We start from the raw sequence: 16,492 nt of genomic DNA on the forward strand, positions 1-16,492 counted from the left end.
GCGACAGGGGAAACAGGGAAACTGAATTGCCCGGAACGGCAAAAACTTTTTTATGTCGAGTCGTGCCATCCAAATCCCACTGGATCTGTGGCCTGTACTACGAAGCGGGGTTACTGGCTTATCGGGGTAACTTGTTGGATTTAATGTAGTCTGGGCAAAATGTAAGTGAGCGAATATGAAGTCCATTTAAACTGTGGTACCTTAAATCCGACAAGTTACCCCGATAAGCCAGTAACCCCGCTTCGTAGTACAGGCCACAGAACGGCAAAAACTTTTTTATGTCGAGTCGTGCCATCCAAATCCCACTGGATCTGTTCATACGACCATATGGCGATTAAAGCCTGTGTTTCCTCGTTTGTCCATCCTTCCATTTTACTTTTTTATATTTTTGTTTCTAAGGCTTTTTATTTTGTTTCTCGCTGTGATCGCTCTGTTCGCTGTGTGTTTCAAAAGATGGCGGTTGTATTTTGTGTTTCAGCGGTAGGCTATTTGCATAACCAATCGACAGCAAATACATTTGTAGGTCCCACCCCAAAGTACCGAAGTATCAAAGAAGTACCCCAACTGGTTTGGCACTTTTGGTACTCGAGATTTCGGTACTGGTGAGAAATGAATGCAAATCTGGATGAAAATAAAAGGGTGAGATGTTGCATAAGCCTATGGAAACAATGCCATGACAAATGTGCGCCATACTCAAAGCTAAAGGCGGTCCAACTAAAAATTTAAATGGCGACTTTTTTTTGGACGGGCAGTGTATTATATGCATGCTCTTGTAAAAAAAAAAATCTTTATAAAGGTAGGATTTAGTATTCCAAAAACTTTTTAAATAAAAAAATAGCTGATAAAAACGCGTGCGTGCGTGCGTGTGTTTCTATGTGGGCGGGGGGGCGGGGTGTCATATTCGGCCAATACGGTATATTATACACATTCTAGAACGTTCGCGCATTCTATGATGTTGACCCATCCCCAACGAATCTCATTCTTGATCAAGATGGCAAGGTAAGTGGTAGACTCCCCCTCTTCCAGCAAATTTTCGCCAAGATGGGGATGCTAATTATTATTGTTAATGACAATTAATATTGATTAATTGCAATCAGTTATTATTGTTAATTATTGTACTGCCAAACTAGCTAGCAGAGGTGTTTGGAGGATAGGTGATGAATGTGTATATGTAACATTAAAATGCTCTGGCCGTCTACTTTGATGGTACTTAGATGTTTGTTATTAAATATTATTTGACTAAACCGGATTATGCAGCTGTTTGTTCTCTGTGAGGTTTTCACTGTTATCTCTTTTCCTGTACTGCTACCTTTTTAACCGAATGCTGTTTCTTCTCTCAGCAGCAGGCGAATGGAAAAAGCGGTTTCCTGGATTGACGATGCTTACTGGGCAGCCTGGGATAAATGGGATGAGATAATCCAGTGGGAAGATGAGGAAAAGTCTTCATCCACAACCCCTCCCCATAACCTGGTTAGCTCACGTAATGGAGGCTTGGATGCTGGTGTGGCAGAATATTATCAAAACAAAAAGAAAAAGTGTCGAAAGACCAAGAATCAGACACCAGCAGCAGAAGAAAAGAGAGCTGAGGTTGTCCTTAGACCAAAAGTGGAGACCGAAGGGTTCATGAAGCTGCAGCAGGTGGAGGTTGCAAAAGTCGAGGGAGGGAAGGTCATCATAAAAGTCAGAGATGAAAAAAATTTGAAAATTGAAGATCTGGACATCGAAATAGGCCTGACAGACCTTCCAGAATTCAAAGGTGACGCCCATTTTGAGATTGTTGGGCTTGACATTGGTGATGTCATTGTGGAAGTGGTAGAGGATGACATACAAGAGACAGAAATAAAAGTGGAAGTCACAGAAGTGGAATTTGCAAACTGCGAAGGCGTCCCATTGAATGACGTAACAGTGGATATCTGTGACCTGCTAATGAAGGAAGTGCAACTAAGGCAAGATGACTTCCATGAAAATGAAGCAGGAAGAGTGAAAGTGGCAGCCAAGGGTGGGAATGTGGTGGAGCTGCCATTGAAGACCTCCGGAACCCGTCGACGAAAGAAAAAGAGGAGGCAAAGTTAGGATTGGAAGCCTGACCTATCCAGTGCTGTCAGCAAAAAGAACACCAGGCAGAAGGTCAGCATCCTTCTCAGACTTGTAACCAAGTGTTACTATTAACTTTTAATAAATGATTACATTTAATGTGGCGAGTTTGAAGTGTGTTCCAGAAGACTGAATATCAGGATGATGAGAGAAAAGTTTTGAGTTTAAACCGGAACTGTCAGACCATGGCATTGGTGCAGATGGGAAAAAGACAATGATCCACTTAGAGCTCCCAGACACACAGGATTTATTGATGAAACAATACTACTAAAACAAAGGACCACAAGGGGTCACAAACAGATGGAGCAACACTAAGGTAAATAACTAAATAAGATCCTCGTGTAATTGCATAGGCTAGGCTTGCATGGGCTACATTTAAATAAAACAGAATAGAGGTACTTTATTCATCCCTGTGGGGAAACTGTGTTTTCATCTGCCCTGTCTTGGTATCAGTGAAAGAAACATACAGTACAGGTGACAGCAAGTTTGGCTGTTTATGCTTGAAATGATTAAAGTCAATTTTTAGGCCAAAACTCAGCCTTATATTAACTATCCAGATAACTAGCCACCACACCCCCAAATTATAACGGATCTTCTTAAATTCTTTTATAATTCACCTTCCTCTTTGCACATATCGACAGCAGCTGATGCCAGATCTCCTGGTGAGCTGCTTCAGACAGAACAATCCTCAATTCACCACTAGGGGGTGCCAACGCTGCAGCTTGGTTCAGTGATTGATGTTTGACAAAGACAAGTTAATTTCTCTCCACATATTCTTAAATTACAACATAACTGAATCACTTTCAAATTGTTTTTAATCCATGTTAATCTTCTGAACAAGGACTAATCTTTGAGGTTTCTGTGGTAACAAACCTATAAATCAAGATTTTATCAAAGTGTTTAAAACACACCATCTATTTTCTGATGACAGATGCCAGACCTATTCACTTTTATATCTAACAATTTGTACAGCTCCTTCAGTATGTTACATAAAACACGTGCCTTCATCAATGAGAATCTGCATATCCTCAAGATTTTTTTGGTAATATTGCATAATGGCACTACTCAGAATGAAACACATGGTGTATAACAACACAAGAGAGGAATGCAAAAGCTGCAAATTTGAATTGTTTAAGGAATTAAGCGGTTCATGAATCAGCAAGCCAGTGTTCTGATGCTGCAAAATCTCCAACCAGACTGCACAGGGGTGAAGAGTCTGTGGGTGGTGGCTCGGGTCCTGGATTATAGACTGAACCTTGTTACAGAGGCAGTTAAGGTACAGTTGGTCAGTGGAGGGTAGGTCAGTCCCAGTGATGTTCTGAACAGATTTCACAATGTACAGAGAGATATTAGCGATGTAGGTAAAGACAGGGGCTAGCTGTGGTTGGATAATGCAGGCAGGGACACCGTCAGAGCCAGCAGCTTTGCATGGCTTGACCCTCCTAAACATTCTCCACACATGCTGTTCAGGCAGCGGCAACAGAAATTCCCCCAGCTAACTTTATGCTTTCTGTGGGAGAGTGTTCTGTGTTCTGGCCTCAAACCCTGCATACCTGGGGACGGATGACCATGTCGAGCTGTAATCCACAAACAGCAGCCTGAAATAGTAGTTGTTTTTTTCTATATGAATCGGGGTGATTTGAAGGAAACGGCATCTCAGTGACCTGTTGTGGCGGTGGGCAAACTGCAGAGAGTATCAGGAATGACGTCCCAAAACAGAGAAAACATCTAAGGAGACTGCTGAAACTAACAAATTTGGGTTAAGAACTGTCACAAATCGCAGGGCACGGACCAGGGAAGTAGGAGAAGGAGACGAAGGATCGGGGAATGAGGGATTTAATAGGCAATCGGAGAGGCATACAGGGCAAAACAAATAATGACTTCAATGACTGGGTTATATGTGTGTGGAGTTTGCATGTTCTCCCCGTGTCGTCGTGGGGTTTCCTCCGGGTACTCCGGTTTCCCCCCACAGTCCAAAGACATGCTGAGGCTAATTGGAGATACTAAATTGCCCATAGGTGTGAGTGACTGGTGTATGAGTGTGCCCTGTGATGGGGCGGCCCCCCGTCCTGTGTTGTTCCTGTGTTGGAGAAGACTTTGCGCAGAAGTCCGACTCTCCCATCATCAAAACTTTTGCGAAAAATTAATGCAACTCTGGACGAACATAAATGTTGTGACATTGCAGAAGCTTATCGAAAAGATGCTACAGTGAATGCATGCTGTAATCAAAGCTAATGGCGGTCCAATGAAATATTAGAGTGTGTGACTTTTTGTTGGACGGCCAGTGTATTTTGTTTGACATCCATATAAATCTTCATAAAGCATATTATATGTGACATTCTCCGGACCCTGCCACCATACCTGTTGTGACCAGGGGTAGCGAACAGGCAGGAAGTGGAGAAGGACGAGGCAGGCGAGGATGCAGGATACGAGGGTTTATTAGGAGGAACAGGGCAGACGGCGATGAACATCAGAGAGATGGATAATGCCGCTTCTTTCAAAAAGATTTATGACCTAAAGGTCAAAAAGGTCACGGGTCAAAAGTTCACTGGGTGGGTGTGGTTTGGGGCAGAGCCAGGTGATGTCACGACTAGTGATGTTGGGAGAGGGGGTGTTTTTTTATTTATTTATTTTTATTCTCATTAATATTATTTATTTATTATTATTATTTTCAAATTATTTTAATTATTATTTTAATTTATTTTATTTTAATTATTTTATTTTATTTTGAGGAGAGTGAATTGTGTGCTTATGAGTGGGGTTTTTGTCGGAATAGCCCCGTGCTATGAGGCTGACGGTGCCGAGGACGGAGCTGAGCGCGGGGCTGAGCGGGTCGGTTACCTGATGGAGTGTGACCGTATGCCGGGGGTGCCTGTGGAGCGGTACCTTGGGAAGGTCCCGGTCGGTCTGGCGGAGCGGGTACTTGGGCATAGCGCAAAGGACTCGGAGAGAGCGATGCTGGAGAGCTGTGCTGCGCGAGACTGAAAGAATCTCTGGGAGAATGAGAAAGTTGGAGCTAAGAATGAGAGGAGGTGGGTCTGGGAAAATGGGTCTGACGCTATCCTCCTCCAATAAACGCTTAGCAGCAGTTTGGGGGGGTGTCTGTGTCTGTGTGTGTGTGTGTGTGTGTGTGGTAGGGTTTTTTTTTCTCAAACTTGTTTCAAGTTTGTGTTTTTCCTCATGCAGCCGTTATACTACATCAGCGTAGGTCAAATCCCGGTCAAAGTGTAATTGGGCCACACATCAAATTGGACATTTTGTCTTACAATAAATTTTGTTTGAAGTTTTGGTTTTTCCGATACGCCCGTTATGTACATCCCTGGGTCGAGCGTATCGTCTGCGCACAAGTACAAATATGAGTTAAAAGAAAAACACAGCGACATACATGAAATAGACATAATTAAGAAAATGAGATAATCCTATAACTTGACAGGTTATTTCTCCTTAAAGAATTCAAAGAATAACCAGTCGCAGATATTTTTATTACACTGAGCTAAGAATGAGAGGAGGTGGGTCTGGGAAAATGGGTCTGACGCTATCCTCCTCCAATAAATGCTTAGCAGCAGTTTGGGGGGGTGTCTGTGTCTGTGTCTGTGTGTGTGTGTGTGTGGTAGGATTTTTTTTTTTTTGTTAAGACCCCCCCCCAAACTGCTATTTTTGTCTATTTGGGGGGGTCTTGATCGTACCCCAGATCAAGACCCCCCCAAATAGACAAAAATAATTCGAACCATGATCTCACGAGTCGCTATGATTTTGACGAGAGAGATTGCTGCTTCCTCTAAACCTCCTGCAATCACGCAGCTCATTTCGCTCTGCCCTGCCTACTGAGAAACTGGCTCATTTGCATACTAACAGTGATTGGATGTTTAGCTGGGGGGAGGGTGAGTGGGGGATCTCTGCCGAGTGCCGTGTGAGCCCGCGCACAAACTAGTGATGGGAACTCCGGCTCTTTTCAAAGCTTCGGCTCTTTTGGATCGGCTCCCTTTAAAGAGCCGGCTCTTACGGCTCCCGAATGGCTCTTCGTTTAGTATCACTTGGATGCTTATATTTTCGCCCAATTAAGCAATTATGAATGGTTTGTGTATAAGCAATTTCTTATTCATTGTTTTCAGACATACGTATTTTTATGCATTTTTTCATTACAAAAAATACACAGTTACTCCTCCAGTTGCACGGATGGGTGGGTGGTTCTTATATGTCTGTGCAGGTTTGTTGTTGACCCTGCTCTAAAGGATATATTAGATATTAGATAAGGATCATATTACAAATTCTGCACTTTGCTTTGCAGTGTCCAATATCACTGAAATGCAACCAGATGCTGCTTCTTTTTCGGCTTTCACTCATTTCTTCACTCCTTTTTTTCTTCACGATGCGCTTGCATTTAAATCTGGCTCCTTGTCTGTCGCAGCGACAGGTGCACAGAGCGACAGAGTCCCGTACCAAGACTCTCTGTCTTCGGAGCGTCTGCCCCCCTTCCTTCTTTCACATAATGGTACGATCCTAGTCCGATGTGTCGTTCGTGAAGGAGCCGGCATTATGAGCCAATGTTCTGTGTGCCCATATAAATAAAGTCCCGCCCTTGCCGAATGGATTTTCAGCAGAGCCGAGCAGGAGCGGCTGAAGCTTCGACTCCTCTCGTTCACATCAAAGCATCGGCTCTTAGAGCCGGCTCGTTCGCGAACGACACATCACTAGCACAAACAGAACGCGGAGGGAAAGAGCGAACAAGAAGTGAAACTTATCATCTCGTTTGTGCCTTTTTCAGTGGATTTTTCAGCTACTGTAGTAAATCTTGTCCATATTCAGTTTGTGGGTAATTATTATTTTCTTCCTCAACTTCTAAAAGTTTGATTTAAGGGGGCAGGACGTTTGCTTAAGGGGGCGTTGCCCCCTCTTGCCCCAGCGTAGAGCCGGTGTTCTGACGAGTTGAGCTACCTATCGAAACGTGCTATCGAGCCTTTCGGCGCATGTGCAGTTCCACCGTCTTGGAATTAGGGTTAGGTTTTAGGGGTTAGGGTTAGGGTTAAGGTAAGGGTTTTAGGGGTTTTTGGGTGGTTAGGGTTAGGGTAAGAGTTAGGGTTAGGGTTATCGATTAGCACTACGGTAGCCTAACTCGACAAAGCTGCTCAACTCGACAGAACACCGGCCCCGACATACATGTTGGCTAACAAAAGGCATATGTGCACCAACTAACAGCAGAGATTTACCAGTATACAATAAAAACCACCGTCGTTTCTCGATACAAACCTTTAATTATATTCTCCAACATTGAAAACACAAAGATCGCTCACAAAATCACAAAAAACCTGCGGGGTATACTGTAGTTCGTTTTAACAAAAAGGGTTAGGGTTAGGGTTAGGTTTTGAATACGCGCTGTTTAGCACTTGTGATACATTTTTAAAAGCCGGCGAATCGTCACGGGGATCGAGATAACCGATATTAAGTGGCGATTTTGGCCCTCTTTTGTGCTCGAGATATTAGGGTTCGGCGACATAAAAGAATCGACATAACCGATGAGAAAATGTTAAGACAAATTTGGCGGTTCCACTTCAAAAACGTCGACTTAAGGGTTGGCGAGTTAACCGAGGATGAGATAAGTGGGTTCGAGTATATATATATATATATATATATATATATATATATATATATATATATATATATATATATATATATTCAAATGTATATCAAAATATCGGAAATGTGTTTAAAAGTCGTATCACCGTTATTGAAAAAAATTCTATCGCGATATATATTGATATCGAATTATTGTCCAGCCCTACAGTCAGGTAACCTTAGATACTTTCCATCAGGCTCTCAGATTTAGTACAGATGAATCATATGCCTTTATTTTAAAAGGTGGTGATCTCATGTGATGAGACCCACTCATGGGATGAATTGCCACCATTAAAATGATGGTCCTGCCTAAAATCAATTACTTATTCTCACTGATCCCTAATGAACCCTTTTGCTTGGTTTAAATCACTAGACTCTATCATCTCTTCATTTTTATGGAAGAACAAACCATCACAAATAAGTTTAAAATCCCTGCAAAAAGCTAAATGTAATGGTGGTCTAGAACTACCAACTTTCTATCACTACTTCTTAGCCAACAGAAAACGAGAGCAGTGTTTCGAGTGCTGCTGATGGAGCTGTATGAAAAATACAAAGATGTAATCGTTAAAAATAGGCAATACTGTGGCCATAAACACAGCCAGAGAGTTGGCTTGGCAATGAATTGCAGACAGACTAAATGCATAAGTTACGTAAATGTTGTAAGTGCTTAGTACAGTGGCATGGTGGTCTGGTGGTTTATGCTGTTGCCTTATAATGTGAAAGTTGCTGGTTTGATCCCCATAACCAATGGGGAGCCGTCTGGGTTGATATTGTCTTTGCTATTTTAGTAGTAAACTTTCAAAGTAGACAGTGACTAAAAATGTAAAGATATCTTCCTGTTCATATTATTTTAAAAGATTTTTTTCCCCCAATTACAGTCATTGCATTTCATGTTTCACCTCTGTAATATGCGTACGCTTTTATTTTACAGTAAAATACCATTATAACGGACTTCAAGGGACCTGGCAAAACAGTCTGTTACATCCAGAGTTGCTTTAAGCCCAGAACACAACTACAGGACTCCATTTATTCATGCCACACCTCAGCAGACACACTTGTGGTATAGATTATTATATTGTAAATGTAGTAATCCAACTTGACCTGACCAGATGCGTGACTATTAATAATCCCGACTACATACGTATCTGCGCTGGATATCACCGGCACGCCACACGCCTTGTAGGCGGAACTGCATGTTCGTTATAGCCGAACAGAACTACAGCTAAAAGCGGCCCTGGGGAACAAATTGTTTGTCCATTATAAGCGAAATTCCGTTATATGCCACTCCGCTATATCTGATGCTTTTTCTGCATGTTCGTAAAGGTGCACGGCCGGTGTTCTGACAAAACGTCCAACTTTATCAAAACATCCTACTGTAGTGCTAATCGATAGCCCTAACCATAACTCTTACCATAACCCTAACCCCCCAAAACCCCCTAAAACCCTTACCTTAACCCTAACTCTAACCCCAAAAACCTAACCCTAAGTCCAAGACGGTGGAACTGCACATGCGCAGAAAGGCTCGATAGCACGTCTCGATAGGTAGGATGTTTTGTCAGAACACCGGGACCAGCGGACCTCGTCCGTTATAGACGATATTCCGTTACAAGCGAGTCCACTATAACAGGATTTTACTGTAATTATTTTGGAATTAATTGGAATGCTAAGACGTGATTTTATAGGCTTTATTATATTAATTATGTAGCAATCTCAGCTCTCTTCTCCATATTATGGAAGTATCACGCAAAGGTATCACCCCAGCTGCTGCAAGCTACAGAGTCCCCTAGTTAGCCTCCAATTTATTTCTACCAAACTTAAGAAAGGGTATAAGAATGAATGGGGGAGCTGGACCAAATAAGAAGCCAAAAACCTGCCACTTCCATACGGAATGGGAGGAGGACTGTTTTTTTTCCACCATGTCATATTCGAAGTGCGTTTGCCTCATCTGTCAGTCTACCGTTGCTATTCCGAAGAAGGGAAATGTGGAGCGGCATTTTCAGACTGTTCATGAAAACTACGACATTAACTTCCCTCCGAAAAGCGAGCTGAGAAAGAGAAAGGTGAAGGAACTAAAATCCCAGTTCAATTCAAAAGAACTTTATTCATCCCAAAGGGAAATTAATAATAATAATAATTAATATTAAAGAATACTCAATATTTTATACATAAATATATGTTTTGCATTTTTATAGCAGGTAGATCATTTTGACTTGGTCATTTATAAGTAGCTCGCAGGCTAGCGTACCTTCAGAGCGTGTGTTTAGTACGGCAGGAGACATAGGACACCATGCTCAGAGCACATAATTTCCTGAACACATTGACCATTTAATTTTTCTTTAAAAAAAAAAAAACCTCTCAAAGCAGAATACTGACATACTTGTTTCACTGCAGAAGTCAGTCATGTTGATCTTCCTCATTCTACATGTCTGTCCATGCAATGTTTTTTATTTGACGTTTTTGCACTTTATTTTACTTGCTATTGTTGTATCCCAGCGTAGGGCGAGCGAGCAGGGAACGAGGAATCAGGGTCAGGCAGACGGAAATCCAACAAACAGGGGGGGGGCTTATTGCAAGCACAGCACATAACACGGGGACAACTTCAATGACAGATCTGGGCGACAGACTCTGACGTGGACTTAAATACACAGGACTAGACGAAACAGTAAGAAACAGCTGGTATTGCACGCAAACTTAATGAGAGGCGTAGCACACAATTCTGGGTCATACGAGTAGGTCATGACAGTTATGGACATACTTTTGGTTACACTTTTGTATTTATCCATCCAAAGTTTTTATTTTTGCCTTATTGCACTTTATTTTGCTTGATTTATGGGACGTACTTGACTACACTAGATTCTGTTTACAGTTCCCAATAAAATATGATAAAATGCTAATTATATTTGCCTTTTTTAATTCATTGAAATGTAAAGGATTGTGTGAAATTTCATCATACGACTACTATCCCCAGTATCGAAATGAATCTAATCGTATCGTATCGTATCGTATCGTGGGAATTTCTGGGCGTATGGCCTTATTCACTGTGCTGCGTGGCATTCTGCCTCCCCGTTTTAATTGCACTTTAGTCATCATATACCAGTATACACCCAGGGCCTTGGGGGGTGGGGGCACTACTCAGAGGCTGGTGGATGGAGCTGCTGAGGTGGTCTTACTCACCTCTTCAGTGCTGTCACCCCTCAATTTTACTCACACCATACACATTGAGGGTCTTGATGGGAGGGGGTGATGTGGAGGAAAGCTGTTCACAAGCAGCACTCCTCCACGCTTCCCCCATCAATTTTAAATCCATCTTAGATTCTCAACAGTCATACTCACCCCCTACACTACATACAGTCACATACATCACCACACGCATCCAACACTCTACTTCTTACACAGGCGCATGGGGGAGGAGAGTGGGTGGGTCTTCCTACACCCCTGCTCCCTGCCGGAGATGGTGCGGGGGGGGGGGGGGGCGCTTGGGTGGTCGCTCGGCTGGTGCTGGGGGTGAGGTCCGTTCTCCTGCATGTCGGAGGGCAGTCCGGAGTTGATGGGTTTATGTCTTTTTGTCTCTGTGTGTGAGTATATGTTGCGGGAATGTGTGCATGGCTGAGAGGTGTGTCTGCGGGGTGTCTGAGTGGTGTGGCTGGTGTGGGCTTGGGTCCGGGGTTAGCTGCTCCTTCCTGGGCGCGGCTGCCTCCTTGGCATGGTTGCTGGCCCTTCTCCTTGGGGTGGTGGCCCGGGGGGGGGCTCGGGCCTCTCCAGTGTAGGCAGGACTCTCCGCCGGGGGTTGGTCAGGTCCTAGGGGCCCTGGCATTAGCTTGTGCAGGAGCAGCTGTCCTCTTAAGTAGAGGGTGGCTCAGTGGGCTAAGCCTGTGTGCCTTTAATCATAAGGTTGCTGGTTCAACCTTTTACGACACTATGGTAGCATCTGCTATATTCTTCACGGTGGTCTGCTGGGGGTGCGGGAGCTCAGGAAGGGACAGGAAGAGACTGAAAAAACTGGTCAGGAGCACTGACTCTGTCCTGGGCTGCTCTATGGACTCCACTGAGGAGGTGGCTGAGAGGAGGACGCTGGCCAGATTTACATCCATTATGGTCAGTCCCTCTCACCCCTGCATAATACAGTGAGGACATTACGAAGCTCCGTCAGCAACAGACTACTGCATCCAACATGCAAGAAGGAACGCTTCCGCAGGTCCTTCATTCCATCTGCCATCAGACTTTATAATACCTCATAAATTATGTCACTATTCTGTATATTGTGCAATACAACTATATCATCACACGGTGCAATCTGTATATATGTGTATATGTATGTACGTGTATTTTTGGGTCTGTGCAATATGTGTAATTGTGTTCACTAATTTTATTATTTATTGTATTTGTTACTGCATTTTTTGGTCTGTTTCTTTTCTATTGCTTTGTATTCACTGGCTGTAGCAACGAGTAAATTTCCCCAGTGTGGGATCAATAAACTCCTATCTTATCTTATCTTATCTTATCTTATCTTATCAAACCCAGCTTCAGCACGTCTGTGGATCCTTGAGCAAGGTCCTTAACCCCCAGCTCCCTGGGTGGCTGCCCTTTGCGGGTAACTTACTCTACAAAGAGCAAGCTGAGGGAGGCATAAAAACAATTTCCCCACAGGGACAATAAAGTATCTATTATTATTGATAAAGCAAACATGTTTGGCACAGCAGTGCATTCAGACCATGATTCTGCTTGCTAAAGCTGCCAGACAGGACAGGATGAAATAAAAAATAAAAAAAAAAACTAATAACTGCAGGAAAACAAATTAGATTGCAGGGGATCAAACAAAAGGAAGGGCAAACAGTAACCAGGGCACATGGGAGCAACAACATTAATGTCAGGATGAGGGAGCACAGGTCTGGGAAGCACCTGTATACAGAGCCTAACAAGGGGGCAGAACGAGAGGCAGCTGGAGTACATTACACAAGAGCAGGACATAACACTGCTCTATATTGCAGAAATGCATAAAACTTAAATAGATAATCCCAATAAGATCTATTTTCATGTGATATTTTAAAATGAAGTAATTATTTTTATGAGTACACTTGCATCCACTCTCAGTGGATAAAATATGTAATATTTCTCATTCTTTTGTGGTTACACTGACATTTTCAGGTGCATTCAGTCTTACCTTTTGTCATGCCCCGATCGTCCGCTCCTCTCATGTGCCACGCCCCCTCGTTAACCTCATGTGGAATCCCAGTGTGTTACAGCTGTTTCTGATTGTTGTCATTAGTTCATTGTATTTAGTCCGCGTTTCCGTTTGTTTCCCGAGTCCGGTCATTGACGTTGTGACGTTGTTTCGTTGCGTGCTGCCATTAAAACCCTTGTTCCTGATCCCTGGAATCCTGCCCTGTTTATCTGTGCTCCGGGCGCGTACACGATCCATAACAGAATGACCGGACTCCACAAGACACCCCAGATCGGTGAGGCTGAATTCCTTGACCTCACCGACGAGGTTTTGTATTGGCTTGCCCAGCCCGAAGTCCAGGAGGATTCCCTGCTTCGGGCTATAGCCAGCCGGAGCAGGGACGTCTTAGAGGAGATGTCCCTGCCGGGAGACGCGCACCTTGCATGGGAGGTGCGCGACAACGTGCGGCAGCTTCGGGAGGGGGTTGCCAGGATATCGCTGAGGCAGGTCGCTTTGGACTGCGGGCTGCCAAACAGCGAGCTACCCGGTGTGCCCCTGCCTCCGCCTACCTCAGCGCGGAGAAGAAAGCGGAGATGCAGAAGACGGGAAGACGCGCATGAGGTCTTTCTGGGGGCCGTTTCTCTTTCTGCCACTTACCCTGCTGCGCGGTGGAAGAATCCTCACCCGATTCTTGACCCAGCGGTGTTCGCGGGTGACGTCACCGCCGCTTTGCCTAGGCGGACGCCCGAAGCCCGTCTGCCCGTCGCTTCTCTGCCTGAGCCAGCAGCTTGCCCCTTCTTCGGGACGCGCCTGGCCCTTAAAGGGGCCAGGTCCATTAAGGATGCTATCCCGCGGGTTCCGCGATTTCAGAAGCGGGCAGCGCCCCCCGTGGTTCCTGAGGCTGCAGCGCCCCCCGTGGTTCCTGAGGCTGCAGCGCCCCCCGTGGTTCCTGAGCCACTGCCCTGCCTGGAGACGGCCAGGAGATTCTTCACCCTCCAGGGTCTGTACTGGTGGGTGGTGGGTGAACCCGCCCTAAGAGGCTCCCTGGAGGCAATTGCGCTCCTGGAGCAGCTGCGGAGGGAGTTTGCAGCAGTGACCCCTGAGTCCCCGCTCTAGCAGCTGATTCAGGCAGAGGAGACCTTGAGGGAGCTGCTCCATTTGCGTTCGGAGCTGGCTCCTCCAGAAGCTCCTGCGGCGCCCCCTGTTGGCCCAGTGACTCCCGCGCCTGCTGAGGCGCCCCCAGTGACTCCCGCGCCTGCAGAGGCGCCCGTGTCGTCTCCTGCTCCTGCGGCACCCCCAGAGGCACCTGTGTGTGCTCCTGAGGCGCCTGCTGCGACCCCCGAGGTCCCCGTCGCCCCTGTGTTGCCTGCTCAGCTCCTCGAGGCCCCTGCTCTGTTTCCCGAGGTACCTGTGATGCCTGCAGCGCCCACTGAGGCTCCTGAGCCAGCGGCTGCTGCCCCTCCCGAGGCCCCGGTCCAGGCGTCACCTGAGCTCCCCGCGGCCCCTGAGCTCCCCTCGGCCCCTAAGCTCCCAGCTAAACCCCCTGTGGCGCCCCCTGCTGGCCATGTGTCGGCAGTGCCCGCTGTGGCGCCCCCAGTGACTCCCGTGCTCCCTGTGACTACAAAGCCTGAGCTCCCAGCTCAGTCCCCTGTTGCTACTGCTGCTGCTACGGCGCCCCCTGTTGACCCGCCGCCCGAGGCCCTTTCTGCACCCCCTGAGCTCCCCGCGGCCCCTGAGCTCCCTACGGCTCCCGAGGCCCCTGTCCCCGAGGAGGTCCCTGACTGCTGCCCTGAGGCTCCTCCCTCCATAGTGGAGTCGGAGGGGGAGCTTGAGTGGGATCCCTCGGGGATTGCCTTGGTTTCCCCCGTGGCTTCTCCTGTGACTCCGCCACCGTCACCCCGGTGTGACAGACCCCAGCCGGGTCCCCGCCTCTCGGTCTCCCGGAAAGGGAGGGGACACCTGTGCCGGGGTCGGGTCCCGCCCCACCCACCCTACCCCTCGGCTCGCCTGCGGTCCCCCTGGCTGCGGCTCGGCGGTTGCCTGCAGTTCCCCTGGCTTCGGCTCGGTGGTCGCCTCCGGCGCCTCGTCGGCCAGCTGCGGTCCCGCCTCCGACGCCTCGTCGGTCGACTGCGGGTCCCCTGCCTCCGACTCGTCGGTCGCCTACGCCTTGGCCGGCGGCGGCTGCGTCTTCGCCTGCCGCGGCTGCTGCTCCCTCCTTCCCTCCGCCTGTGTCCCCTTCATCTTCCTCCTTGACTCCTCCGTTGCTCCCTTCGCCTTCCTCCTCCTCACCTTCGGCCTTCCCTCCTGCTCCCTCCTCGCGGTCGCCTGTGGCCCCTGCGGCTTCCGCCCCTCGCCTGCTGGGGTTCCCTCTGGCTCCCTGTTTCCCCCCGCCCTTTGCCTTTGTGCCCCCTGTGTCTGCTCCTCGTCCTCCTGTTTCTCCTTCGTTCTCTCCTGGTCCCTTCGTTCCTCCCGTTGGTGTTTCCCCTGGGTCTCCGTTGTTGCCCCTGTGTCTGTTTGCTTTTCCCGTGGTTTGTCGGTGGTTGTCTGCGTTGCTGTCCCTGTGTCTGTTCTGCGTGTCTGTCCTGTTCCCTGTGCTTCCTTGATGTGTTTTGCTCTTGTTTTTGTCTCCAGGTCCTGTGTCCCCGGTCTCGTCTCATCCGTCGCCTCCCCTGGGGCGCGCCCGGTGTGCGCGCCTTTGGGGGGGGGGGTTCTGTCATGCCCCGATCGTCCGCTCCTCTCATGTGCCACGCCCCCTCGTTAACCTCATGTGGAATCCCAGTGTGTTACAGCTGTTTCTGATTGTTGTCATTAGTTCATTGTATTTAGTCCGCGTTTCCGTTTGTTTCCCGAGTCCGGTCATTGACGTTGTGACGTTGTTTCGTTGCGTGCTGCCATTAAAACCCTTGTTCCTGATCCCTGGAATCCTGCCCTGTTTATCTGTGCTCCGGGCGCGTACACGATCCATAACACCTTTTGTAAAAAAAATGGTGCCAATGTCATTTCAAATGACATGAAATGAACATGAATACAAATGTACATAGCTGCACTTATGCCTAGTTGGCTCTGCGACAGCATGTATGTTTGCAAAGTGATATTTGTACAACTTACACTTCACTTTGGACAGAAGTGTCTGTTTAATATGTACATGTAAATTTACTCTGAGTTCATAGTGGATTTTTTTTTCTGAAACCTTTATTATTTATGGTTCTCTTGACAAAAACAAATACATTCAAATAATTACATTTTGACAGTTGCTGCCATTTAAACATATTTCTGTTAATAACTTTGTATTTTCACATAGTTACAAACAACTTCAAAAAGGGCATGAAATTGTTGCCACATGGTCACACACATCCTGCCCGCAGCTGAAAGCATACGGCTTCTCTTAAAGACACGTCTCACTTCCTGTTATTCACCAACACATTTAAACTACATTTGATGTCATGCAACCGAGTCAGATCCACGTTTTTTTTTACCTGCCTGACAGGTAGCTGGGAGGAAGCAAAAACACAGACCGGCTGGGGGTATCCAAGAACCGTGTTACGAAACTACTCAGACTCCAGAGCATAAGACTAACATACTGTAGAGTATCTTTGAAGAAAATCATGGAAAATTCATTGTATG

At 46.5% G+C, this 16,492-nt stretch overlaps 1 protein-coding gene across 2 annotated transcripts; it reads left to right on the forward strand.

Moving 5' to 3' along the window:
- Nucleotides 1–968: 968 nt before the first annotated feature.
- LOC140593267 (uncharacterized) lies at nt 969–2,193 on the forward strand. 2 transcript variants are annotated; one of them, XM_072717245.1, is made up of 2 exons: nt 969–999; nt 1,341–2,193. In XM_072717245.1, the coding sequence occupies exons 1-2, from the start codon at nt 992–994 to the stop codon at nt 2,071–2,073; spliced, it is 741 nt and encodes a 246-aa protein (XP_072573346.1). In that variant the 5' UTR covers nt 969–991; the 3' UTR covers nt 2,074–2,193. The 2 variants fall into 2 exon arrangements, with proteins under 2 accessions (XP_072573346.1, XP_072573347.1); XM_072717246.1 differs by having other exon boundaries at nt 975–999; nt 1,344–2,193.
- The last annotated feature ends 14,299 nt before the right edge of the window (nt 2,194–16,492 follow it).

This window comes from Paramormyrops kingsleyae, chromosome 10, assembly GCF_048594095.1.
Source record: "Paramormyrops kingsleyae isolate MSU_618 chromosome 10, PKINGS_0.4, whole genome shotgun sequence".
Classification (NCBI taxonomy): domain Eukaryota; kingdom Metazoa; phylum Chordata; class Actinopteri; order Osteoglossiformes; family Mormyridae; genus Paramormyrops; species Paramormyrops kingsleyae.